Genomic DNA, 27,555 nt, shown 5'->3' with positions numbered 1-27,555 from the left:
ATTTGACATATTTAAAATGACATATACATACCCTACGATTCCACATTTCCACTTCTAGGTATTTATTCTAGAAAAACATTGGCACATGTAGATGTTCATTTATCCGTTGTTTATAACATCAAAAAAAAAAAAAAAACCACACACATAAATTATCCGTCCCTGATAAGATCAACTACAGTATATTTACATAAATGAGAAAAAAAAGCAAAATGTTAAATCTTTATGACATTGTTGAGGCTTATTTTCCCTTTAAATGGAAGACGGGTTAAAATACATACAAAAAATCGCAAAACCTCCTTTTTTTCCTACAAGTTACATGGAGATTCATGTAAATACAAAATAAGTGTGTGTTGGCGGGGAGGGGGGTTCTTAAAAAATAAACACCAAATTGATAATCGTAGAAAGTCAGCTCCTGGAAAAAGATATAGAACCAAGCATTTCTTCACAATTTTTAAAGAAAATAGCGTTATTTGCGAATTTAACTTTTTTAAATAACAAAAATTTAAAAAGCAGCCTGGGTCATTTGTTAATATGTTGCCCAGTGGTTGCGGATATTGTCTGGCCTGGAGACGTGGATTCACAAGTCATTTGAGCATGGATTAAAGGTAAACTAAAAGCTTGATGCGACTGCCAGGGGGAGGGAGAGGGAGGGAGTGGGATGGGAGTCTGAAGTGCTGCTACGGAGGCCACGTATTTTACAGTTCACAGCATCATAAGCTGAAGTACTACGTGATGCTCTTGGATACAGTCTCAAGGCAGAGTTGAAACGGTCAAATCAAAACCCACCCAGCTAACATTCCCCGAGGAACGCGAGCGTCCCCCACCCCACTTGCGCGCCGATCGTGCTTCGGCGTTGGGGCAACGCGCGTGCGCAAGAGATTACGCAAGCGCGCAGCGTTTGCGCACGCGCACAATCGCTCGTCCGCGCATCTCTTATTTTGCCGAAAGCGCTTTGCAGGAGACTGAGCGGTTTCAACAATGTCGGAAATGGCAGAGCTGTCCGAGCTGTATGAAGAGTGCAATGACCTACAGATGGATGTGATGCCTGGCGAGGGTGACCTTCCGCAGATGGAGGTAGGCAGCGGGAACCGGGAGCCATCCCTGAGCCCCTCCCGCAATGGGGCCCCGCCACAGCTCGAGGAGGAAGGCCCAATGGAGGCGGAGGAGGCCCAGCCAATGGCGGCGCCAAAGGGGAAACGCGGCCTGGCTAACCGGCCCAACCCTGGGGAACAGCCGGGCCAGATCGCGGGCCCAGACTTCGAGAGCGAGGATGAGGGCGAGGAATTTGATGACTGGGAGGACGACTACGACTATCCCGAAGAGGAGCAGCTGAGTGGTGCTGGCTACAGAGTGTCAGCCGCCCTTGAAGAAGCCAACAAGATGTTTCTGAGAACGTCCCGAGCACGGGAGGCAGCCCTGGATGGCGGGTTTCAGATGCATTATGAGAAGACCCCGTTTGATCAGTTAGCTTTTATCGAAGAGCTTTTTTCACTTATGGTGGTCAATCGTCTAACCGAAGAACTCGGTTGTGATGAGATTATTGACAGAGAGTAGTTTAATGCAGATAAGAGGAGGAAACTACTTGAGGAGAGACCCAACTTTCCGCTGTTCTTTGGGTTCATTCCAAATCGTTCTGTGGCAATGAAAAACTTGATTCGGGGGGAAAAAAATTGTTTTTTGTTTTTCAGAATACAGGACAATAGGACAGTGATTGCACAGTTGTGAAAAGACAAAGAATCATGAAAGAAAAGGGGTCTTAAGACTGTTGAAATCTGTTTTCCAAGAATGTCCTGAAACACCTATGGCTTTGACTTTGTTATTGATCAAGATTATTTTCCTTCCACTGGGGAAGACATCTAGTCTGTAAAGAAGGTTTTACAAGAGTAAATCATGACCAAGACAAACTGCCAATACAGGAGCCCACTGATACGAATTCTAAGAGGGGAAAAACAAAAAAACATACAAGTTATTTGGACTGAAAAACCTGTTGAGAAACTCAAAATTCTACTTCGTGATCTAGCCAAGTCATGGTTATCAAAGGCTAAATTTGGAGTGTAAGATGAATTGAGTATTCATTTACGAAAGGATAAGTGAATTAAAATATATGTATCACATATACTATATCTTAAAATGTGTTTCCAAGAGCATCTGAAATTTTGTATGTGTATTTTGATCATTTATAAAACCGTGATCTATTAATTCAGGAAAATCTATTGACATGATTTTTAAAGTAAAAATGTCTTTTTACAAAGTTTCAAATTTTGACATTGAAATGTATGTGAAAGTACCAAAAAGAAAAATTATTTCTAATACCCTTATATACTAGGGAAGTTTTGTTTTGCTTGCTGATTTTCGTTTAACTTGACAGGTGAAAGACTTAGTTGAACTTGGTATTGTAACAACTGTTGGTGAAAATTGTCAAGTGAAAGGAAAGCCCTCTACTTTAAAAAGACTGTATGGACATTAATTATGCTGTCAACCTTTGAAGGTTTTAAACCTGCTCAGAAATTCACCTCAGTATCTGAAGTTTCCCTCTGTCTCCTCCTCTAATTAAACTTATTATTCCTTATGCACCAGCATTGGAGATAATAAAATTTGTTGTTCTGTGTATTTTGTTTGGCTATTAGTATTGCATATGTACTTTGTACACTACTTTTTATTGTATGTATCACTACACCCACTTTGTGGTTTAAACAGCCAGTATTTTAAGAGGAAATTATCCACCTGCAAATTTACAAATTAATTTCTGGAAATAAAACAATTACTACCTATAAAATTTTGCCTACCTAAGGAAACCTGTCATCAATGAGCATGTTGCATGGTTATCAAAAGCCAGAAGTTCCATGCAAGTAAGTTGTCAGAAGGCTATGCCAAGCAATATGAGTATACCAGCACGTCTTACCATGAACAATAAAAGGGTTCCACAGATGGCAGTTAAATACAGATTCAGTGTAATAGGACCACTCATATCCTTACTTTATAGCCATCCTGTCTTTTGGTGTGGGGGAGTCCAATAAAATAGAGGACTGACAAGGATAATAAGATCAAACATTGGCTTGGTAGAAAGGGAAGGGAAAGATGGAGGAAAGACAGAAAAGAGGTAAATGTTGGTCCTTAATCCTACTGCCTCCCCAGTACCTTGGGTCTTCCATTAATTTCTCATCTAACTTGTAGCTACAGTCAGATGAGTCTGGGACTTGGGGTGGAGGGATGCCAGTGTACAATAAACACAATAAGTAAGACAGGCGCAAAAAAGAATCTACAAACAAGTTGAAATTGTTTCTGGGACTGAGTACAGAGCAAGGGATGGGGATGCAGGGAACTACTCCCTGTTGCTTTTTTTTTTGGGGGGGGGGGTTACTGGGGATTGAACTGGGGCATTAAACCACTGAGCCACATCCCCAGCCCTATTTTGTATTTTATTTTTAGATAGGATCTCACTGAGTTGCTTGGCACCTCGCACCTGCTGAGCCTGGCTTTGAACTCATAATCTTCCTGTCTTAGCCCCCAGAGCTGCTGGGATTCTGGACATGTGCCAGGACACCAGGCTTCCTGTTGCATTTGTAGGTTCATCTTGGGGAGAAAGACCTAGGCTCTGAAACTGATGGTTTGTTGCTCTTAAAAAGAACCAAGAACAGTAGCACAAGCCTGTAATCCCAGTGACTTCAGGAAACTGAGGACGAAGGATTCCAAATTAGAAACTAGCCTCAGCAACTAGTAAACTGTCCCAAAATGAAAAATACAACTGGGGATGTTGCTCTGGTAAGGTGCCCCTGGCTTCAATCCTCAGTAACACACAAGCTGAGACCACTGAAATAGTTGTTCATATTTACTGGAAATAAATAAATATATATATATTTAATGTTAAGGTCGCAAAATGGAACCAGACTGCCTGATTCAAATTTGGGCTCCACTAAATTACTTCAGTAACAGTAAATTCATCTCTCTGGTTGGGTCCTAAACTGAAAATAGTAATTGGATGTGCCTTACAAATTGTGAGGATTAAATGCATCTATATGTATGTATAAAATACACATACAAAAGATATATATGTATATATATGTGTATATATATTATACACACACACACACACACACATATATATATCTTCATATAGTGGAAAAAAGAAGGGAGTTTTGGGGTATTCTGATTTTGCAAGGGGGAGGGGATTTGGGGTGAGATTAGAGAATTTAATGGAGTTTAAACATACAGAGTGTGATTGGGATTGTCTATTTTCCAGATTGTGTGTATGTGTGTCCCTATATGTATTATGTTTCCTTACATCAGATGTCCCACATTGGCTCACCCAGGTCTATTTTGTTTGGCTCATGCTAATAATTTAGTGAAAGACCAATATCTCAATTCAGAGATAGCAGCTAAAAACACAGGTTTTCAATTTTTATTTTCCCCAAAGTGGGATATATGCCAGCCCTTAAATAGTCCTCTGTTGCAAAACACATCTGATTCACCTTTAGGAAAGGTGTTCTGTTTGCCAGGTTCTCCAGTGTCATCTCCCCATTATAGTGGCAAGTAGCACTCACCATTTATCATTATGCTTGCACCCCTATTTTTTTCTTGTGCCCAGACAGTTTGCATTGCCTGGCTGCCCTCTAGATATTTGCAGTTGTTTTTTCTCGTAGAGACTAAATGATATATCTATTTCTCAATGACCTTTAAAAAAAATCTGTTTATTACTCTTCTCAATTTAATAGCTATTAGAGTTAGTGACAGTTTTAGAAATGAATCAAGAATTGATGGGAGTGGGAACTACTGAGACTCACATTTTTGTTTAAGGTCCTAAAATATTATAGTCTCCTTTATTTATAGTTTCACTTTCCTCAGTTACGTTACTTGTGGTCAACTGCAGTCTGAAAATTTCTGGAAAATTCTAGAAATAAGTCTTTCAAAATTTTACTGCACACCATTCTGATTAGCATGATGAAATTTCATGCTATCCTGCTTGATCCCATACAGGACCTCAATCATCCTTTACCCAGCATATCCACATTGTATACATTACCTGCCCCACAGTAACTTAGCCCTTTCATTATCAGTGAATCCACTATCATGGTATCTTGGTGCAAATAATCCTTCTTTTACTTAATGCCACAAACAAAATAGTAGTAAGATAGGCAATTTGGATATGCCAAAGAGAATTCATATAGTGCTTCCTTTAAGTGAAAAGTTGAAAGTCTTTGACTTAATAAAGAAAGAAAAAATCCTATTCTGAGGTTGCTATGATCTACCTTAAGAACAAAACAGTATATATAGGGTTTGGTTTGCACTGGGGTTTCAGGCATGCACTGGGAGCTTGGAACTATCCCCCACAGATAAGGCAGAAAGAACTACTGTATTAAAGTATGTCAAGAAAGACTGTTGCTTGTCAGATGTGGTTGGCTCATGCCTGTAATCCCAACGGCTCAAGAGGCTGAGGCAGGAGGATTGAGAGTTCAAAGCCAGCCTCAGCAACATAGTGAGGCACTTACCAACTCAGGAAGACCCTGTCTCTAAATTTTTTCAAAAAAGGGCTGGGGATGTGGCTCAGTGGTTGAGTACAAAGGTGCAATCCCCTGATACCAAAAACAAAAACAAAAAATAAAGTCTGTTGCTTAAATTTTAAAACAAGGAATATATAAACTCATATAACTTGCCTTTCCAAAATGTATTTTCTCACCCCCAAATATGGTAGTTGTTTAAACATTACATGTTTAATACAATTTTATTTTCTGCTTCTGAAGCACTATGAAACATCTTCTAGGAGTAAATGTTTATATTCTTAATGATCTCAGTGACTGAAGATAAATGGAGCCACCTAAACAATAGGTATTATCTTCTATTCATATATCCATAAACTTGAACCTCTTTATGTTTTCATTCCATAGTGTATCTTTAGAAGCTGAGAAGAGTGGGGAGGCATTAGCATTTCTTTTTATTTATTTATCTTAGAACTTCCAGGGAGAGCTTTCTTTAAAGATTTAATTAATAAATCCTTTTCTCATGCTACATTTATAAGGTCTCTCTTCTTTACTGCCTTTATTCTTTGAACATTTTAGTTGCCCTTCCCATGAGATACATAAAGTTTCTTGAATTGAAGCATTCATGTTGGTACATCTCTACCTTCTTCCACTAGTCATCTCCCAGCACTGCAGAATAACTCAATATCAGCCCCTGAGTCTGAGATCATTGAGATCCTAACTTTGGTCCCCACTCCAGCAGCAGGCTGAACACAAACCCACTTAATGCTATTACCAGTGTAGAAAATATGTGAGCTATTCTCAGAGATACATCCTTGCTATAGCTACTGGCAGTAGAAGTTACCCATGCCCATTCTTCCTACCTTTGTTTGGACTGAAAAAAAAATGATGGGCATGTAGTTATGCCACCTCTAACTGCTGTGAATTGAATAAGATAGTAAAGGAGAAGTAGAGGCTGAAAATAAATTATGCCCATCACATGAATAATAATTCTATTCTTCATAAATTCAATTCCTTTCAAGCACTATTCAAAGGGACATTTCTAAAAACTGATCATTCAATTCTGCACATAGGCCATCACCATGATATTTCCAGCTTTTCCTGTTCTTCCTGCCTTACAAAATTCTGAGGTAATTCAAGAGCTTCTAAATTCATATCATAACTAAAAGCATTGAGCCTCTATGGTTATCATGTACAAGGGTGAAAACTAAAACTAAATTTTATAGCCACAGAACTCTTGAGGTCAAAGCATATGAATGACTTAATGAATGTTTCATCTTCCACCCAGATGATTTGCATCTTCCAGGTTGGTACAGGACAAAATGTTATGCTATCATTATACCAATGGTATCACCTCTCTTGGACAATCAGTCAAGAACCAACTAGATGGGAAGCTATTTTGAATTATTTCATATCAAGTATTTTCCTCTAAGATATTTTATATTAATGCATCAGCAATGCATTTTATTCCATTTTTTAGTTTAGAAAATAAAACAGCCCTCAAAACATGTACTTATAAATTACTGACAATTTTATGATTTTGTGTATTATGCTTTTCCCAATAAGTACTTAGTACATATATGAAAAAAGTCTCTGAGAAGGAATGAGTAAATAACAATACTAGATACCATGTGACTGGCACTGTACTAAATGATTTACATCCATTACCTCATTTAATCCTCTAGCCCTGTGAGATATTGTTAAATTCATGCTCTCAGAAACCCTATGATAGTCCTGTCAACTTCATTTTCTGTTCTCTTCACATCTCTCCCAGATATCTCAGAAAGATTCCTCAATTTTCCTTCCTCCTTCTTCAACTTACTTGGGAGTTAATATCTGACCATAATTGTGACTGGTAGTTATGATTCTTTGCAAATAGAATTATGTAAAGGCAAAGTTATGAATTAATTTTAGACCCATTTGGAAAAAAAAGCAGGATCTACATCTCAAAGTCCTATCTAAATACCCAGAAAGAATTTTATATATATATGTATATATATGGATTTATATATATGTAAGTATATATATGGATTTATATATAAATAATTTAATTATTATTAGAAATTACTTAGAAACTTTCCATCATTTTGCATACACACACACACACACACACACACACATATATCCCCTATGATAGGTACTGTGCTCTGCAGTTCACTGGTGAGGAAAACTGAAGCTCACAGTGGAAGGATGACTTGCTAATAAATGGAAAAGCCATCATTTCACCCTCACATAACCTTAAACTTAGTGTTTTATCATTACCAGTGCACATTAAGCCTTCCACAAATCCTTGAGCATTCCATAGAGTAAAACCTTAAATATTAAGAACCTTGAACTGTGCACTATATATTAGATAACAGAGAAAAATCAAATACCAATACATATAAACAACCTGATACAAGTAATTTAGCTTAAAAATTAAAACCAAGTCAAAAAGAATATCCTAGTGTAGGTACATAATTAGCCATACCTATATATCTTTTATATTTGCTTCAGCAATGCTGTTCTATGAGAAATGAGGTTCATAATGAAAACTTGGGCATATTGTAGTATCATAAATCATCAAGAGAGAAAATAAGTTCACACAATAAAATTGTAGAAAGCTTTCAACCACAGGAGTTGAAAGAAAATGTCTTTTGTTTAAATTTCTGTTAGCTACAACATTAACCCTGACATCACCCCTCTCCTTGGTCTGTCATCTGCACCCCAGTCCAATACACACTTCATTAATTCTGATAATGGAAATGCTTTCCCTTTAGGGAGAGCTGGTGGAGGATAATCAATGACCAAATGAAGGATATTAGTTAATAAATGGTATTTACTGTGTTCTTTGAACCTTAGTTCTTTATACAAAGCTTATTAGAGAATAGCAAGTATGTAGGCAGTTAAATGCCTAAATGATGGCTTAGTAATACTATTATTCTAATTATTATCATATATAAATATACATAAGTCTTGGGCAGATTTTTTCCTTTATGCCTTATTAAATGATAGGCATACTCTGTTGGACACTTTATTTTCCTCTACCCCCCAGTTCTCCAAAACAATAGATGACATATAAACTATAAATGATATTCATTGTCTCACCTGTTGGTTGTCAAGATTCATCAGTGTGAGGCTGCACGTTGAGATGGTCAGTTTTATATTCATTCCCGAAAACTGAAGGTTACTTTTGCCAAGAACTGTTGATAGGAACTTAACTGGGGGCTTTAAAAATAACAAAACAACATTGCAAGTTATGGATTTTGTTATAGAATAAATGGTAATGTTTTTTAAATGTTAAAAATGAGGCAAAGCCCATATTCTTCCTCTCTATTTCACTTTACACATATCAAATGAGATGAAATGACTTTTCATTATAATTTATACTAGGCCCTGGGGTCATAAAGCAGAGAAAGAAGTACCAATACAGGGTATCTCTTTGGGATGGGTTGGCCAATTTTCTCAAGCAGAGTGCCATTTATGACCAGAAGTGCTGTATGACCTTGAAGAAATACCCTTTTTAAGCCTCAATATCCTTTTGTATAAAAAGTAAAAAAAAAAAAAAATAGAAGCTACACCTTATAAGAGCTGTTGTAGATTGAATTAGGTAATAAATGGAGAGCATTTAGCATAGTGCTTGGCTGCATGCATGAGCACTATTATTGCTATTGCTATTGTTCTTCCAACTCCAAGATCCTCAAAGATAGTTTGAAGGATTTATATACTCTGATGGAATCTTGGATTAAGTTTTGAAATCCTCTGCTGGAAAGTGGGCCAGTTGAGGATAGAAAATGAGTGATTGCCTCAACATATGGATCAATACTTTTTTTTTTTTGGTACCGAGGATTGAAATCAGGGGCACTTGACCACTGAGCCACATCTCCAGCCCCTTTTCATATTTTATTTAGAGACAGGGCCTCGCTGAGCTGCTGAGGCTGGCTTTGAACTCGTGATCCTCCTGCCTTAACCTCCAGAGCCACTAGGATTACAGTTGTGTTCTACCACACCAGGCTGGTTCAATACTTTGAAGCAATCAATTAATACATACTTTGGTTTCTTCATAGTTTTTCTTGTATATTACTTTTATTTGAATCCTTATGAAACCACATCAAACTGTTAAATATACATCATTGAAATTTGATGTAGTTTATTTTCAATTCTAAGTACATTCTAAAATATGGTGATGGTGTAACTAAGATACCCCCCAAAACAGGTATCCTTCCATCATAAAGTTGACTCTTGGTTTGCTTTCTTTGCTCTTTGTATAGTGCTTGGCAAGATAAGCCATAAATCCAGGGACTTTGTGTTATCCAAAGTGATTATATTTGGGTTTTTATTACCCAAAGTGATTATATTTGAGAGTGAACCACTTCCTTGCTTCTTCTGAGTTTCTTTTGCATGCTAAATGTTAAAAATTTTTATTAAATTCAAATTAAATAATAATACTCTCTCATAATTGACAAGCACTTTGTTATTTACAAAAATCATTTATGTATATTATCTTAATTTTGCCCTCCCAATAACCTTAACCTTGAGAGAAATGCTCAAATGTATTTACTGCATAGAAGACAGAGCTGAGAACACAGCTCTGTGGCATAGCACTTGCCTAGTGCACATGAAGCCCTGGGTTCCACCCCTAGCATTACAAAAAAAAAAAAGAAAAGAAAAAAAAAGGAGTATGGGAGTCAAAGTATTTCATCCCATTACTAGAAATTATTTAGAAATAATTTAATTATTATTATTATTATTATTATTATTATTATTACTTACTAGAAATTATTTAGAAACTTTCCAATAACCCATGGAAGAGAAAGCACATAGATTTCAGGCAAATATAGCCGAATAGAAAACAAACAGGACTGGTGGAGGGCAACTTGGATTCACCTAGCCAGGGGACCTTAGGAAACTATTAACTAGTTAAGGGAACTTAAGGGTGCTACTAACTAGCTGGGGGACCTTAGGAAACTCCCTGAACCCCTTGTTTCTATACTTAGAAAACAGGAATAATAACATTGATTCTGTCCTTCTACTTCTAGCCATGGGATTCTTGGAAGAATCAAATTCAGTAATAAAGTTCATGGAAAGGCACAGTACCCAGGGAAATGCTAACAGATTATAGTGATTGTGACTACCATGTTTTAAATTAATTCTGGCAATTTTGCTACAGTGTTTCTGCTTTGATAATAGGGGGAAAATTGTGCAGGTCCTGGCCTGGAGACAGGCAGTTACGGGAGTAAGAGGAGAAGGGAACAAAAAGAAGAGGCTCAGAAAGTGAGACTAGGATACTTCCCAACTTTCACAAAGAAAGTGGAGGCTGGCTGGGAGGAGTGATTTTTATCATATTTTATAAATGAGAAAACTTCTAAGATAGGGAGACCTTAATTGATATAAACTAATTAACTTATTGGTAGTGACACCAGATTGACTCCATGTCACAGTCTCTCAGGAACCCCGCCCCCCACACACACTTTTTTGTTATTCATTGACTTTTAGACTTAGAAACTCATCATATCACACAAATGGATAAGTACCTCAGCCCTCCAAATTTCCTGTGGTGAAATACTCCACAGACCTAAAGGAATAAAACAGATCCTAAGCATATTTAGTTGACCTTACTAGTTTTTGACTCCCTAACCTGGGGAGATATGCAAGGCCAGAGAGGCAGAGAACACAGTGGTTAAGAACATGGATCCTGAATCCAGTCTGCCTGGGCTTAATCTGGCAACTCTGGGTCACTGGGCAAGTTACTTAACCTCTCTGGGTCCCAGGATCCTCATCTGTAAAATGAGGATAAGAAATAGCACCTGTTTAGGTTTTCTGTGACAATTCACAAAGTATAAAAACATAGTATACGTGCAAAACTAGGGACACAGCAAAAACAGTGCCAAGAGGAAAATTAAAGCTATAAACCCTTACATTGGAGGAGCAGGGGGAGGAGGAGAAAGATATCAAATAAAAAAAAAAAACTAACTTTACAATTTAAGAACTAGAAAAAAAGAACAAACTAAACCCCAAGTCAGCAGAAGGAAGAAAGTAATAAACATCAGAACAGAGATGAAAAGAACTGGAGACTAGAAAAACAATACCACTGAGCCATACACTTAAAAATGGTTAAGATAAAAGATTTTGTTATATGTATTTTATCACAGTAAAAATTTTGGAAATGAAGAGCATTTCAAAAATGAAGTTCCAGGAAGATTCCCTGGTATATATTAAGAATGCTAGTTATCAAGGGGAATTAACTCAAGAATTTATTTTTCTTTATAGGTATACTTTCTGGAGAGATAATAACCAGGTTTGTTTTATTTGGGAGTACTCCTGAAACAAGAAAACCTTAAATGAATGAGCCTGTTTACTGAGATCATCCAGTTGAAGCAGAGATGAGGAGAAGGAAGAGTCTAGTGGCTACTTTGGAGCAAGGGGTTCTGTCAAAGAAGCCAATAATAGGGAGTCCTTTATAGAATTCCAGGGCCATTTGTCAGGGGTTACCATGATATATGGCTCCTTTGAGCCACTCTGGGATACTGGGTTCAGCCCTATGTAAAATGATGAAGAGTGATAACAAAAAAAATAAGGCAGGGTGATATAGAAATAGATCACTCAGCTAGGAATCAGGATATCTGGCTTTGAGAGGTGGCTCTGACCATAACTGTCCCAATGATCATCTCTTCTCTCAGACTCAATTTAGCAATTGGCAAAACGAGATCAATAAACATCCCTTTCCTCTTAAACAGTTCACAATTCCATGATTCATATACATATCTAAAAAAGAGACTTCACCTCTTTGTTAAATTAAGACTTTTCAAGGCAATTATGCATTTCAGGATTAACAGATTAATAGCAATTATACTAGAAATAGAAATACATACAAATACAAAATATGTAGAAATAGAAAGTCTCATATACGCCAGACACTGATGGACACTCTGCAGGTATCACTTCACTTAATGTTTCCATGATCTTATAAAGTACTATTTTCTTTCATTTTACAGATAAGAAAACCAAGGATCCAAGAGGAAAATGACTTGTCCAAGATCATATAGTTCTTGGGTGGTACAGGCAGGATTTCAATCCAGGTCTGTCTAACATCAAAATTTTTGCTTTCTTTCAGCATGGTAATCTCCTTCTACCCAGGTGTTATTAACTCATCTCTACCAGGAAGCATAAAATTCTAAAACATTTTTAAATGCATATGTGTATAAAATATTGAAATTGGAAGGCCCCAAACTGTCATGTGTTTGAATTCCCTAACTTCACAGTGTCTCAGAGAGAAGAGACATCATACTCAAAGGCAAGTACAGACCCGCCGGGGAACCAGGGTTTCTGCCCTGAAACCCAGGCACTTCCTCCACTCTGCCAAGCAAGGTGTCACCATTTCAGACACTGTCCGCTGAGCTCAAAAATTCTGAGGGACAAGAGCGACTCTGGGTGCAGCTTTGATATCGTGCCATTGAATAAGTCCAGGCTGGACCTTGGGTCACGTGGTGGAATGAACTAACAACAATTTTGATACCTTCTTTGCTGTAATTAGAGAAATGTAAAACAAAACACATCAATATTTACCTTTCGCTTTTTAGCAGCTCCATTTGTCCCAGGGACAGTTTCACACAGGCGACTTATTGCTTCCCTATAGAACAGAAACCATAGAAATACTTAGCATATCACCTACACACTGTAAGCATTCAAGAAATGCTAGCATTATTATGACCAGCAAGTATGCAGACATAAACAGTGAGGCTGCCATAAATGACCTTCCTGTGGCCCCACAGGAGAAAACACTGCGCTTAGTCTCATCTGCAGTTAGTTCAAACTCAGGGAGACCTAGCAATACCCTAATATTGAAAAACTGCTTTCCAACAAGGAATCCTACTAATCATTTTACTCATTAATTTTTTTCCTTAGATTTTCAGATTTGATTTTTTTGATTTTATTTATTTTTATTTATATATGACAGCGGAATGCATTACAATTCTTGTTACGCATATAGAGCACAATTTTTCATATCTCTGAATGCCAAATGCTTTCTTTGATATAAGAAGACTGACTCATAGTGGGATAGGGAGAGAGATCATGGGAGGAATAGACGAACTCTAGATAGGGCAGAGGGGTTGGAGGGGAAGGGAAGGGGCATGGGGTTAGAAATGATGGTGAAACATGATGATCACTATTATCTGAAGTACATGTATGTAGACACAAATTGGTGTGAATATACTTTGTATACAACCAGATTTGATTTTTTTGTTGTTGATTTTTTAACCAAAAAGGAGGGGCCAACCTTTGTCTTCTGGGAATACTTCACAATTTTTCCTTTAGCAAAATCCTCACTGTGGTTCATGGTTATTTCAGCACCAAAGACAATTAAAAACAAACAAATACAACACTAGAAGAAGTTTGAAAGGATAGGGAGAGCATTGGACTTCAAGGTGGGCTCAAACGGAGGCTTTGACTAAGTAACTGCTACACACCATTGAGCTTTCATGTAATTTCACAGAAGAAAAAGAAAATCAATATCAAATTTCCTCCTTTGCTTATTTTTCTGCTCTTACTACATATTGCACTTCCTGAGAGAAAAGCACCACTAAAATAAGTAGTTGCTCCTTAATGGAAGTGGTGGAGGAGAAGCACCCTCCTCTCCAGAAATGCAGTTATAACTAAAAGCTTTTGTGTCTGGGACGATGAACATTCATAACCTACCCTTCCTCACTCTGGGTAATATGAACCTGAGCCTTTTGCTTTCAACACACACATTTAACTTTTCACAAGGCAAATGGAATTCTCTATGCTCCTTCCTGGGTCTCCCCAGAGATCACTGTTTAAAGTAACAAATTGTGTATGAAGATAATACAGCATTGTATTTCAGTTTTTTATAATATTTTCTGAAATAATTTTGATTTCCACAGAAAGAAGGGAGCCATCAGAGAAAGGAATTCAGACCCATTACTAAGAAGCTACAGTTAGGATAGGTAATAGTGCATATCAGTGATCCAGAAGACACTTTGGAAGGGTGAGCTGAATTCCCAAAGATTTCACACACATCATTTCAGAATTAACATATATGTTTTAGCCTAGGATCTCTTTTTTCCCTCTGAATAAATGAAACTCTTTCCAAGGTAGTATCTTGTCTGATTTTGCATAATTACCTTCAACCAAAGAAGAGTATGGCTCCTTGGTTTAGCATATTTTCTCAAGACTTCATATATTGTTTCCTCTAGTATTCCAACCTTTATTCTCTGAGTCAAACAGAAGGATCATGCAGAAGGTTGGTTGATTAATGTTCTGAGTCACCTTAGTGATTATTAAATAATTGATGAGACTCATATAATTGATCCAAATTGACTTCCAAAACTGCCAAAATAATTAGTCCAGGAACTCCACTGTATCCATAGTATTTAATACAGTATTATAAGAAAGGGCAGGACCTTTACTCCATAAGAATCAATTAGGGTGCTTTGTAAGTAGTTCAAAATAAAGTATAAAGAAAGGTGGACCCTGATGCTACCAAATATAATAAGTATTATTAGAATTATTTTTAGAAGAAGGTATTACTTTTATATAGTGCCTTATAGTTTTACAAAGTGCTTTCCCAGGTATTGGGTTTATTTGTTTGTTTGTTTTTAATTTCTCACACACCTACTATCTTCTAACAAAAATAACATGGTAAATCTGAATTAAAGGGGACTCTTTAGCATGGGCACCTCTCAAGAAAGGATAAATCTACCTGGCAGAATGGGGACTGAAAATCCCAGAAAGAGAAGAGCAGAAGCATGAAGTATACAAGGGGAACAAATACTTTGACATTGCTAGAGAATAAAATGTGGTAAAGCAGGAGTGGATAAGAGATAAGAGATGAGATGAGAGTGGCAAATGTTTTTCTGTTAAGGACCCTATAGCAAATATTTTAGTCTTTGTTCTGTTCCAAATGCTCAATTCTGCCACTGTAGTGCAAAAAAACAGCCTTAGACAATATGCCAACAAATGAGCATAGTTGTGTTCCAGTACAACTTTATTTCTAGAAACAATCAGTTGGCGAGATCTGGCCCACAGACCATAGTTTGCTAATTCACACAGAAGGAGAGAGAAAAGTTCAATGTTAAAAAAGAGGAAACTGTTCTTATACATTATCATTTTAAAATTAGATTTAAAACAACTACATGATACTTCATTTACATTAGGAAAAAAACAAATATGAAGTCCATTACCACTTCAGACATATTTATCCATTGCTAGGAGCCTAAATAGTATTAGCATAATCTTTCTAAAGAGTAATATGATAAAGCATGACAAATATAAAAATTATCAAAGTGTTTGACAGGGCAAGAACTTATATTGGAAGAGCGTGTAAGTAAAAGGAACATTTATTTTAGAATAGAAAACCAACCCCAAAGCTTGTGATGTAGAGATAAAATATGCCAAATTAAATATTGTCGGGAGGCTGAGAAAAGAGGATCCATTGAGCCCATAAGTTCGAGGCCAGTCTGAGCAACATAGCAAGACCCTGTCGAAGGAAGGAAGGAAGGAAGGAAGGAAGGAAGGAAGGAAGGAAGGAAGGAAAAAGGAATTGAAACTGGGTTTCAAAGAACTTAAATTTTACTGCTTCCAAACAAGGCAGCCGATAGTGGAAGACACAGAATACAAATCCAGGTCTGACTTCAAAACTCTCACTCAGCCAGGGAAGAGCAACATGGCCAGGTGGATAGGAGGAGGCCCAGGCTGGGGTGAGGGTGGGGGGATATTGATTGTCCTTCTTTTCCTCATGTCCCCTGTCCCCTACAGAGAGAGGGCTACCTTTTAGCCAACATTCACATCAATGTGGCTGAGATAAACTGCCAAGGGAAAAGGGCAAATGGGCTGGGATCAGCTCTGAAAAGGCTCTTGCTGAAGCCCCAACCCTTCCCCAGCCTTTGCATTTTGTCCCTTGGCTGCTAGTGTCTTCTGGCAGAGGCATGTGAACACTCACACACTCACCCCAACTGAGGTGCCTGAGGCTTTACAGTGTGAAAAATCTCTGGATACACAACTCTCCTCAAAAGAAAACAAGGGGGAAACTTGTGCTTATGAACTTACTTTGAAAATGGAGAGGTTTTTGTTTTGTTTTGGATTTGAAACTCTAAAATGAATCATGGGTTCCCTCCACCCAAAAAAAATGTGTTCAGGCTACCTTTATTCAATTTCAAAGGGCCCACTTCCCGCCGCACTGCCCCCAAAGCATTTGTAAACCACTGCTTAAAAATAACCTCTGAAACTCACTTTCTTTGCTGATGTCAGTGTTAACAGATCTGGAAATTTCAGGCATGGAAAACAGATATATGCCTGCATTTTGTTGCTTTTCTTTCAAAGATCTTTTCTTTCCCTGAGAGTGGGATCAAGAAATTAACTGTAATATTTTCAAGAACAAATAGTACTTTCAGAGTTTTTCTGGAGTCGCAGCCACACCCTCCAGCCTAATACACTGACTGTACAAATGCTACGGAAAAAGAAAACACAGTTGGGAGCCTGCAGTGGCGACTTCTCCCAGGGCCCAGGGTTCCGCCTTCCTGGCTGCCAGCAGTCTGCATTTCTGCATAGGCCTTTTGGAGCTGTCTTGCCATGAGATCCTCTGCAGCTAGCAAACATTTGGCACTTGTCTTCTCTTAGAGGAGCAGAATTTTTGGAGTTTAAATGGCTGAAGATTTCTATACTGGGAGCCTGTTCTAGAAAAAGAGAGAAACACCCCACAACACCAACAGTGGCCACTTTGTTTATTGTTTCACCACATGAGAAGGAAGGGGAGAAGTGGGCTGATGTAAGAGAAGGAGAATGCAGTTGAAGATTTGCTTTTAAGACTATAAAACCCTGCCTACGCCATAAGACCAAAAAAAGATATTTTGTCTGCCTTCACAAAGTCCAAACCAATCATCTAAACAAAGCCATCTTTCTTCACTAACCCCAGGCCCACTGCAGTACTTAAGTTATAATTTTTCTGTGTCTTTAACCCTTAAACAGTTAAGCTCCTCTGGCAGCAATGTTGCCTAACACCCCTCTCCTTTTCTTCCCCCCAAGTTTGGAAGGCAATATCACAATCCAAGACAAAGTGGTACATTTAATGGGGGGAAGGGCTGCAGGGCAGTTTTCTCCCAGTGAAAATGCAGTTCTTCAGTAAATAGAAAAGCCAGAAAATGTGTCACATGAAACCAGGCAAAAAAAAAAAAAAAAAATCATTCCTCTGGAATGATTGCAGGCAATGTTCCTGCAATCCCCCACCCTGCACACACACTCAGTCACAGCCACTGTCTCACATAACACACATGTCCACACACACAGTGAAGGAGTGGTTTCAGTTTTGTGGCAATAGAAAAGAACCTTTCCAAACTGAAAAGATTCCGGCCACACTAATTTGCCTCTATTTCCCAAGGGACTTCCCCTTACTTCTCATCTCCAACATGATCCTTAAAGAAAACAGTTAACAATGTCTAAGGGTCAAGTTGTCCCCTGAAAGTCTCGAATTGCCTTCATGTTGTGAATGAAGGGACTTGTGAGTCATTCAGACTCCACCTCGGTGTGGTATTATGTTATTCCAATTGTTCTACTAGGGAAACCAGTGCCATCTTTTTCAAAATCTTTGCCTTCAGGACATCAAGTCTCAGTGATCTATGTGTTCAATTTTGTTCAGCTTGGTGAAATTAAAGACATCCAAGGACTTGTGAAAGCCCTTGGACAGGACATTTTAGAACATGAGCCTGCCAACATGGCGATAAGGCATAATGAACAGAGTCAGTGTCCACAGACCAGTTAAAAATGGAAACTTCAGACTCCCTTTGTGCTTTTATCAAGGGGCATCACCCATTCACTCAAGGAGGGTACACCCAGCTTATAAATAAATCCCTTCATTTTAGAAACATGCATCTCGGTCCCAGGTGGTCAAACAAAACCTTTCAGCGCTGCCATAGCATTTACCCTCACACTGACTTATCTACCACTGTCCTCCTGAATTATATTGAAAATCTGATTCTTAAGTACATTTGCAATTCGACCCAGCTCAGCCACCATAGGACATAGGTTGTTCTGTCTACTCTGTTCTTCTGTCCTTTGGCTCTGATACAAATGTGGACCATTAATCACACTGGAATGAGGTGAAATGACCATCCTATTCCAAGTATCACTTCTCCCCTACAAGTCTCCCTAGTTAACAGAAAGTAAGTGCTAATGTTCTCTATCTCACAATAATTTCCTATAATAGGATCATGTATTTCAATATTCAGACACTTACACCCACAAAATGAAGTCTGTAGCCTTTGTAAGTGGTTATGCCTTATGAAAATACCAAGAATTGTTTTCACACAAAATATGAATAGATTTTTCAGGCCCAAACTCTGTTTTCCTTTACTTTGGGATAATCTGGGCTTCTTTAAAACAACTCTATTAGAGAGAAAATATTCAAAATATTATGAAGGTGTGGCTTTTAAAGAGTGCATTGACATGTAATGTGATCACTTAAAAGTCAAAGTTCTTCCATTTAAAAAAAAAAAAAGAACAGATCCAACTTGATCAACCACTTTTTATTCACCCCATTTCATTTTCAATGATATGTATCTGTTTACAAAAATTTGGCCTTTTTTTCAAAGAAGGAAGATTTGGCCCTGTTTAATATTTAAACCAATTTGCTGCAAAGGTGTTAATAACATTGCGTGAGACAGCAAATGTTGGAAAGAACAACTTTCGTCACATTTAAAAAAAAATAATAACTGGTTCTTTAAAAGGCCATTTGGCATATATGTTATCAATTTTATCTGAAAAGTTCATTTTTTAATGTGGGTGTGTGCTCTTAAAGGAATCATTCCTGGGCTAGCCAGTTAAGTCCACAGTGGCAAATGACTAAAGAACAGTTGGACCTGCACATCCATCAGGAATTTGCCAGCATAACCATTCAGGTAAGTGGCAAAAAACTTTCAAGTTCTCAATAATCAACCGGTAACTGTTCAAATGCAGATTTCCAGGGTTGTTTGTAGAGATTTTGATTCTCTAAGTCTGTAATGGGGCTAGGATCTTCATTTTGACAAGCCTCTCAGCCAATCCTGAAGCAGAGTTGATGGTTCACATGATGGATTCAAAAGTCTCTTGGACTCAGCTACATAGGGAAACTGGTTTTGTGCTCTACAGCTTTGACCAGATGGTTTCTTTAGTGGATGCTAAGGAATGAGGTTAACTGTTCCTAGAGGCTTGATAAGGAAGGCTACACTCCCTGTATATTTGATGATTTCCATTTGGGGGAAAATCTGTCTTCAACTTAGTCACTCTGTGCTGGAGTAGATATTTGGCAAATCCACTCCTCTCCCCTCTGCCTCCCTGCCTTGCCTGCTCTTGGGGAATGCTTTTACCAGCGGGCATCTGGAGGTCTTGAACTTCTTTGCTCCCAGCACACGCAGGTGGCAAGAGTGACCTGCATTCTCTTTCCATCTGGCAGTCTGGGGGCAGAGAGTCTGGGTCCATCTGTACCTCAAACTGCATTCCCACTCGAGGCAGTTGTTCTCAGTCTTGACTGCACATTGGAGAAACTCCAAGGAGTGTGTTAACAAGTACTGAAGACAGAGTCTTATCTCTAGAGATTCTGATTTAATTGGTACAGGATAGGACTTAGGGACTGGAAGTTTTAAAATCTCTCCCAAGTGTTTCCAGATGAGCTTAGGTTGAGAATCACTCTGCAAGTTTTTCTGAAAAGGACCAGATGGTAAATAATTTAAGATCGGCAGGTTATACAGTCTGTGTCACAACTGTTCAACTCTGCTACTATGGCTTGAAAAGCAACTACAGTCTATGAATGAACAGGCACGATTGTGATGCCAGTAACACTTATGGACACTGAAATTTGAATTTTATATAATTTTCACATGTCACAATATCTTCTTTTTTCCCCAACCACTTAGAAATATCAAAACTATTCCTGTATAGCAAGGTAACAAAAATCAAAATCAGGCCACTGGCTGAATTTGGCCTGCAGACTATGATTCTCTGAACATTATTATTGAGAAACAGGATCCAGAAGATCTTGGACTGGCCCCAGTTGCTTCGTTTTCCTCTAGAGCAAGCTAGAGTTCAAATTCTAGCTGTGTCTTAAAGTCTCTGTGACCCTGAACAAGTTTTTAAAGCTTTCTAGGTCTCAATCCCTTAAATATATAAAGTAGGATAGTGTTTGAACAATTTTCAGTAAATGCCAATCATTGCTATTGCTTTATCCTTCTAATGGCTTTCTGCTTTAACTGGATCAAATCTATTTTATACAGTTCCCAGTACCAGCAAAGTATTCTATGTGATATAACTGGGATGCTATAGATAATACATTCGATAATAGTAAAAATTATGTCTATAATTAGTAGTACTTCATAGTACAAGTTTCTATAAAGGCAGATTGCATGTATGATTTTCTTTAAATAACCCATGTAATCTCTCAGACTACTTTGGACATAAAATGTGTTCAATATATAAAAGTTTAGGTGTCCCCATGACATTGAAACAAAGTGTGGACCTTGTCTCCCTGTATAAACAAGACTCTCCCCACTCCTTCAAAGTGGAGGTACTCATTTCCTCAGTTGCTGGAGTGGACTGCACACGACTGGGTTCCTTCCCCAGAAATTGTCCTCTCCCAAGAGAAGTCACCTTCCCCATGCATATGTCTCACCCTGAGAGGTAGCAGGCATCCAATTACTGGTCACTATGGGATTGGAGGATCTTGTCCTCTTGCCTCAATTTGGAACAACTCTAAAGTGCTATCCTAACTCCAGAATTGCCCATGGTATCTGCAGAGACCTTTGTTGTGACTTCATTGATATTCAGCCTCTCCTTGTGTCCAGCCTGCTTCCCTCACTCCCTCAGCAGCTAACCTTGAGAGTACTCCAGGAAACCTTTTGCCCTAAACTCTCCATTTACCTAAGACCTGCCAATTAGTTGCTGCCAGAATTATATGTCGCCTTAGATTTGCATATACACTTAACTAGAGGACGTCTTTTTTTTTATTTTTAAGAATCTGTGTTATCCAAAACTCAACTCAAAGTGTAGCAATATATAGGAATTATACCAGAAAGTATGCAACTTCTAGAAGATACATAGTCTCAACACTCCGACATATCAGCACAGGTACTGACTTCCTTAATAAGGCTCCTAAAGCTCAAGAAATAAAACTAAGAATTAATAAGTGGGCTGGCATCAAATTAAAAAGCTTCTGTACAGCAAAGCAAACAAGTAAGAGTGTGAAGAGAGAAGTTACAAAATGGAAAAAATCTTTGCCAGCTACTCTTTCAACAGGGGATTAATATCCAGTATACATAAAGAACTCAAAAAACTTAACACCAAAAAAAAAAAAAAAACCCAAAACCACCTAATCAATAAAGGGGCAAAAGAACTAAACAAACATTTCTCAAAAGAAGAAATATAAATGTCCAGCAAATGCATTAAGAAGGGTTCAATATCTTTAGCAATCATGGAAATACAAATCAAAAGTATACTGAGATTTCATGTCACTCCAGTTAGAATGGCAGTCATCAAAAACACAAATAATAAATGCTGGTGAAAATGTGGGAGGAAAAGTACACTCATGCATTATTGGTAGAACTGCATCAATAGTATAACCACTTTGGAAAGCAGTATGAAGATTCTTCAAAAGATTAGGAATGAAACTACCACATCACACAGCTATAAATACTACTCCTTGGTATTTATCAAAAAAAAAAACGAAAATAAGCATACTATAGCTATACACACATACCAATGTTTAGAGCAGTGCAATTACACAATCGACAAGTTATGGAACTAGTCAAGGTGCCTCTCAACAGATGAATGGATGAAGAAAATGTGGAATATATACACAAAGGTGTTTTTCTCAGCCATAAAAAAAAGAATGAAACTACTTCATTTTCAGGTAAATGGATGGAACTTGAGAACATTATGTTAAGAAACAGGCCAAATGCTAAGTGAAGTTAGCCAATCCCAAAAAAACAAATGCCAAATGTTTTCTTTGATATAAGGAGAATGATTCATAGGGGGATAGGGAGAGGGAACATGGGAGGAATAGACGAACTCTAGATAGGGCAGAGGGGGCATGGGGTAATTAATGATGATTGAATGTGATGATCATTATTATCCAAAGTATATGTATAAAGATACAAATTGGTGTGAATATACTATGTATACAACCAGAAATATGAAAAATTGGGCTCTATATATGTGATAAGAATTGTAATGCATTCCGCTGTTATATGTAAATAAATAAATAAATAAATAAAAGACAATCCCATGCTTACAGAAAGCTAAAAAAAAAAAAAAGTAGGCCCAAATCTTCATCATGTCAGATTAGACTCTGACTTCCTTAACAAGACTCCTAAAGTGCGCAAAAAGAAATTAAGAATAAATAAATAGGATGGATTCAAACTAAAAAGCTTCTTTACACAAAAAACAAAACAAAAAAACAATGAGGTGAAGAGACAGACTATAGTATGGAAGCAAATTTTTACCACATGCACATAACATAGAGCACAAATCTCTAGGATATATAAAGAACTCAAAGAACTCAACACCAAAAAAAAAAAATCATTAAATTGTCTAAGGAACTGAACAGACACTTCTCAGAAGATATAATGTCCTTTTCTCTACTAAGGGAATAAATAAAGTCCCTTAGTAGATAGCCCACTATCAACAAATGTATGAAAACATGTTCAACATCTCTAGTAATTAGAGAAATTCAAATAAAAATTACTCTAAAAATTTCATCTCTTTCCGTCAGAATGGCAGTTATCAAGAATACAAACAACAATCAGTGCTGGTGAGGATGTGGGGGGAAAGGCACACTCATACATTGCTAGTGGGACTGCAAATTGGTGCAACCAATCTGGAAAGTATTATGGAGATTCCTTAAAAAAAGTTGGATTGGAACCACCATTTGACTCAGCTATCCCATTCCTTGGTCTATACCCAAAGGACTTAAAAACAGCATACTACAGGGACACAGCCACATCAATATTTATAGCAGCACAATTCACAATAGCCAAACTGTGGAACCAACCCTTCAATAGATGCCCTTCAATAAATGAATGAATAAAGAAACTGTGGTATATACATACAATGGAATATTACTCAGCATTAAAAGAGAATAAAATTATGGCATTTGCAGGTAAATGGATGGAGCTGGAGAATATTATGCTAAGTGGAGTAAGCTAAAACCAAAAAATCAGAGACCAAATGTTTTCTATGATAAGTGGATTCTAATCCATAATGGGAGGGCATGGGATGAGTGGAAGAACTTTGGATGGGGCAAAGGGGAAGGGGGAGGGGGAGTGAGAGTAAGAAAGATGGTGGAATGAGATGGATATTATTACCTTAGGTACATGTATGATTGCACAAATGGTGTGACCCTACTTTATGTACAAAAAAAGAAGTGAAAAATTATGCTCCGTTTGTGTACAATGAATTGAAGAGCATTCTGCTATCATATATAACTGATTAGAACAAAGAAATTTTAAAATTTTTTAAAAAGAAAATTATAAAAAAAGAAACATAGGCCAAATTCAGAAAAATCAAAGGTCAAATATTTTCTCTCACATGCAGAAGCTAGAAAAAAAATGAGGAATTAAAAGAAAAGGGAATCTCCTGAAAATAGAAAGATGAACAGTAGAGAAGAGAAAGGGGATTTAGGGAAAAGGAGAAAGAATCGGAAGGAGGAACTACAGGATGAAATTGACCAAACTATGCTAGGTATATGTATGAATATATCACAATGAATTCTACTTTTATGTATAATTATAATGCACCAATTAAAAATAAATAAATAGAGGGAAAATCAATAGAGTAGAAGAAGAGGATCAGGAGAGGGAGGTAGGGAAAGGGAAGGGAAATATTTGGGATTGAAATGGTGCCAGTTATGTTTTGTGCATATGAATATGTCAAAATGAAGCCCACTATTATGTTTAACTATAATGCACTAATAAAAAAAAGTTAAAAATAAAGTAAAAATAATTCCTAACACACAAAATAATTAATGTTTGAAGAGATGGAAATGTTTATTATTTTGATTTGATGATTATACATTGCATAAATGTATCAAATTATAATATGTCCCATGAAGATGTGAAAATACCATGCCTCAATTTAAAATATTTGGTTAAAAAAAAAAAGAATCTTTGCTATACAGACAACAGGGAAAAAAGTCATTGTCAGAGAATGTTTCATAAGTGGCACAGGTAATCTAAATCAAAAAGACCTGTCCCCTTATTATTCAAACATGTGCAAATACACATCTCCTCTATGTTGCTCTTGTCAAGCCTTTGGTCATAGTGACAGAAAGCTGACTAAAACAGAACTATATCATTAATTTCTCTGTGTTCTTAGAGAGTAGAAGAATTAAAAATGGCTCTAGCATTCCCCTGGTATCCTGCTTTCCTTTCCTAAAAATAAAAACTTCAAGATGCTTTTGGGATTTTCTGGGGGGGGGGTGATTTGTTTAAAAAATAAAAGATTTCCATGTGATTTATGATCTAACTGGAGACCTCATTTGGATACTTGATAGGCTGGTACCTGTGATTTTTCAAAGTGTGGTCCTCATACCAGCAGCATCAGCATCACCTGAGAACTTAGACATGAATGTTCCTGATTCAAAACTTCCAGAGTAGAATCCAACATTCTTTCTCACGAGTCCTTGCATACTAGAATGAGAACTGGAGACTTTGTTTTTTCCCTTAGTAGAGAAAAGGACATTAAAGTATCCTGACTTATACATTTGTTAGTTTCTTTATGAAGCCCTTTCAGAAAGAACTTACTAATGAGGAATCTGGCATTTAAACCAAGGCCAAATTCAAAACTGAGGATTAAACGTCTTCTTATTCTGTTACTTCTGGCTTTTAGCATTTCCCTGAGATTTGTTCCTTAAAATTCTCTCACTTTGAGGCATAGTGCAAAAGAGTGAGGCAGGTTTCTGGCTCTACTACTTTTGGACTTGCCAGGCGACCTTGATAAATTCCTTAATTTCTCTATATCTCAATAATCCTGTTTTTACAACAGGATTACTATTTCTAAATGTCGAATTTGTGATGAAACTGTTAATGGTTGTAGCTATTAGTTAATAATGAACTTCTCTGTCAACTGTCTGCTAACAGTTGAAGTTATTCCTTTAACTACAAATAAGTTGAAGTTCAGCCAGTTTCGTGTGGATCGAGAAACTCTTCCTCTGAATCAACTTGGACCTCAAGGCTGTCTGAACCAAACTGAGTATCTTCAGTGATTTTATTTTTATTCTTTTGTGCATATATTCTTTTGTATATATACATATGTATATATATGTGTGTATATATATATACACATATGTATATATATATATACAATGTATATGTGTGTGTGTATATATATATATATATATATATATATGTGTATGTGTATGTGTGTATGTGTGTGTGTGTGTATATATATATATATATAGTGCCCATAGCCAAACACTGTATTGTGGAGCAAGTTACCTGATCCAATTGTCTATGAGCTTCTCATTCTGCAATTTGGCCAGCTTCAGAATTCCAGATCCCATGTTTTAGATTCTTTAGGTCTTTGCTTTTCTCTAACCAGCAGTAACCATGGAAACTTCAAAACCTCCAGGGTCATTTCCAAATATGTGATCTAGGTCTGAGAAACATTGAAACTTCCCCATTAATCAACAAATACTCATTGATCCAACTATGTTTCAGGCACTGTGGTTCTGAAACCTACCAGTCTCTGACTCAAACTTCCAAGGGAGAACCTTTAAGCCCAAAGACAAAGGATGCCCTTATGATTGTTTCATTGAAATAGGACCTTAGGGAACCAAATCCCATCCAGGCCGTACACACTCTGGGGCACACTGGGCTTTCTCAGAAAGCTCTGACACAACTATAGCATTGGTGATTCCAGGAACAGTGGTTCAAAAGGCCTGTTCTACTTGCACTGTAAAATGATTCTGATGAGGGGTTGGCCACTGACAAAATCAAAACTAGAAATTCAGCCTTAAGGAAGCCAAAAGGACCACAAAAGGAAAATAGTAGAATGCATTCTCATCTGGTTTGCATGTTAAGGGATGCCTGGGAAGACATTAATGAAGAGACCTGTTTCATTCAGCAATACTGTATAAGAATACTGGAGTCTCTTCCACATGCATGGGCTTTAACATTCATGTGTTTTAACCTCTGAATTAATTTGTTTCCCTTCAAGCTCTTGAGGCCATCCATTGCCTATCCATACATGGACTTGGACAGGTATATAACTCTCTGCCTTAGGTTGGCGAATGTGTGTATATAACCTGCTTGTGGTATGTACTTGTAAGATAAATATCTACAGATTTCTAGAGATGTACATGGATAAATCAGCAGCCCTGTTTTTAGCTGCAACATATTTTTAGAAACCACTCCATAAAGTGCATCATATTTTCCAAGGAAAAGATGCTATAATTGGGAGTTTCATTCCTGACCAAGGAGTCCCTCAACAAGTAAAATAAAGATATACTTTAAATAGTTTGTCATGGAACAAAAACTATGACCATTTAATAAATTTCTAAAAATATTTAAAGCCATGCCCTAAGTCCTATAAAAGGGACATAAATATACACAGTACCTAGACATGGATTCTCAAAATTTCCAGAAATGTCCAACCACCACATAAAAATGCAGTGAAGTTGATGTATGTTCCAAAATTAATGCACTGCTATAATAACATTAAATATTGAGTAAACTATTTTGCAAGCATGAGATTTTAGTGGAGCATTTAGGGATGATTTAAATAGTCTCAATTTTCTTTCTTTTATTTTTTTAAAGTGCCCAAAGAAATTGATATGATGTCTCATTTTCCCTTTGAGATGGAAATTATTTTTTATTACTTCTATTTTATAAGACTTTTATCTTCCTAGCATTTCCCCTCCTACTGCTCCTTTTCCTTCCCCTCCCTTTCCCTTTCTTCCTACAGCTTGTCTCTTCCACCCTGCCCAGTATATGATTATCACAGAACTGCCATATTGCCACAATACAACGCCATCCTGGACAAAGGTGAATGGTTCAGAAATTGGCGCCAATCACTATCAGCAGCCTTCCTGAGAATTTGATAATTGGAACTGAGAGAGTCAGAG

The 27,555-nt window shown here is 37.3% G+C and overlaps 2 protein-coding genes across 2 annotated transcripts in view; one reads left to right on the top strand and one right to left on the bottom strand.

Moving 5' to 3' along the window:
• Positions 1–27,555, bottom strand: part of Shc4 (SHC adaptor protein 4) — a 133,381-nt gene that overhangs the window by 59,961 nt on the left and 45,865 nt on the right. Inside the window, exons 3-4 of the mRNA XM_015480686.2 lie at positions 13,020–13,083; positions 8,562–8,681 (exon numbers count right to left, since the gene is read on the bottom strand). Coding sequence (XP_015336172.1) covers positions 8,562–8,681; positions 13,020–13,083 — 184 coding nt within the window. The remainder of the gene's footprint in view (positions 1–8,561; positions 8,682–13,019; positions 13,084–27,555) is intronic.
• Positions 898–2,610, top strand: Eid1 (EP300 interacting inhibitor of differentiation 1). Its single transcript, XM_015480687.2, has one exon. The coding sequence runs from the start codon at positions 979–981 to the stop codon at positions 1,552–1,554; it is 576 nt and encodes a 191-aa protein (XP_015336173.1). The 5' UTR covers positions 898–978; the 3' UTR covers positions 1,555–2,610.

This window comes from Marmota marmota, unplaced genomic scaffold (assembly GCF_001458135.2).
Source record: "Marmota marmota marmota unplaced genomic scaffold, marMar, whole genome shotgun sequence".
In the NCBI taxonomy this organism is placed as follows: domain Eukaryota; kingdom Metazoa; phylum Chordata; class Mammalia; order Rodentia; family Sciuridae; genus Marmota; species Marmota marmota.
This window is presented reverse-complemented; position numbering and strand designations above follow the sequence as displayed.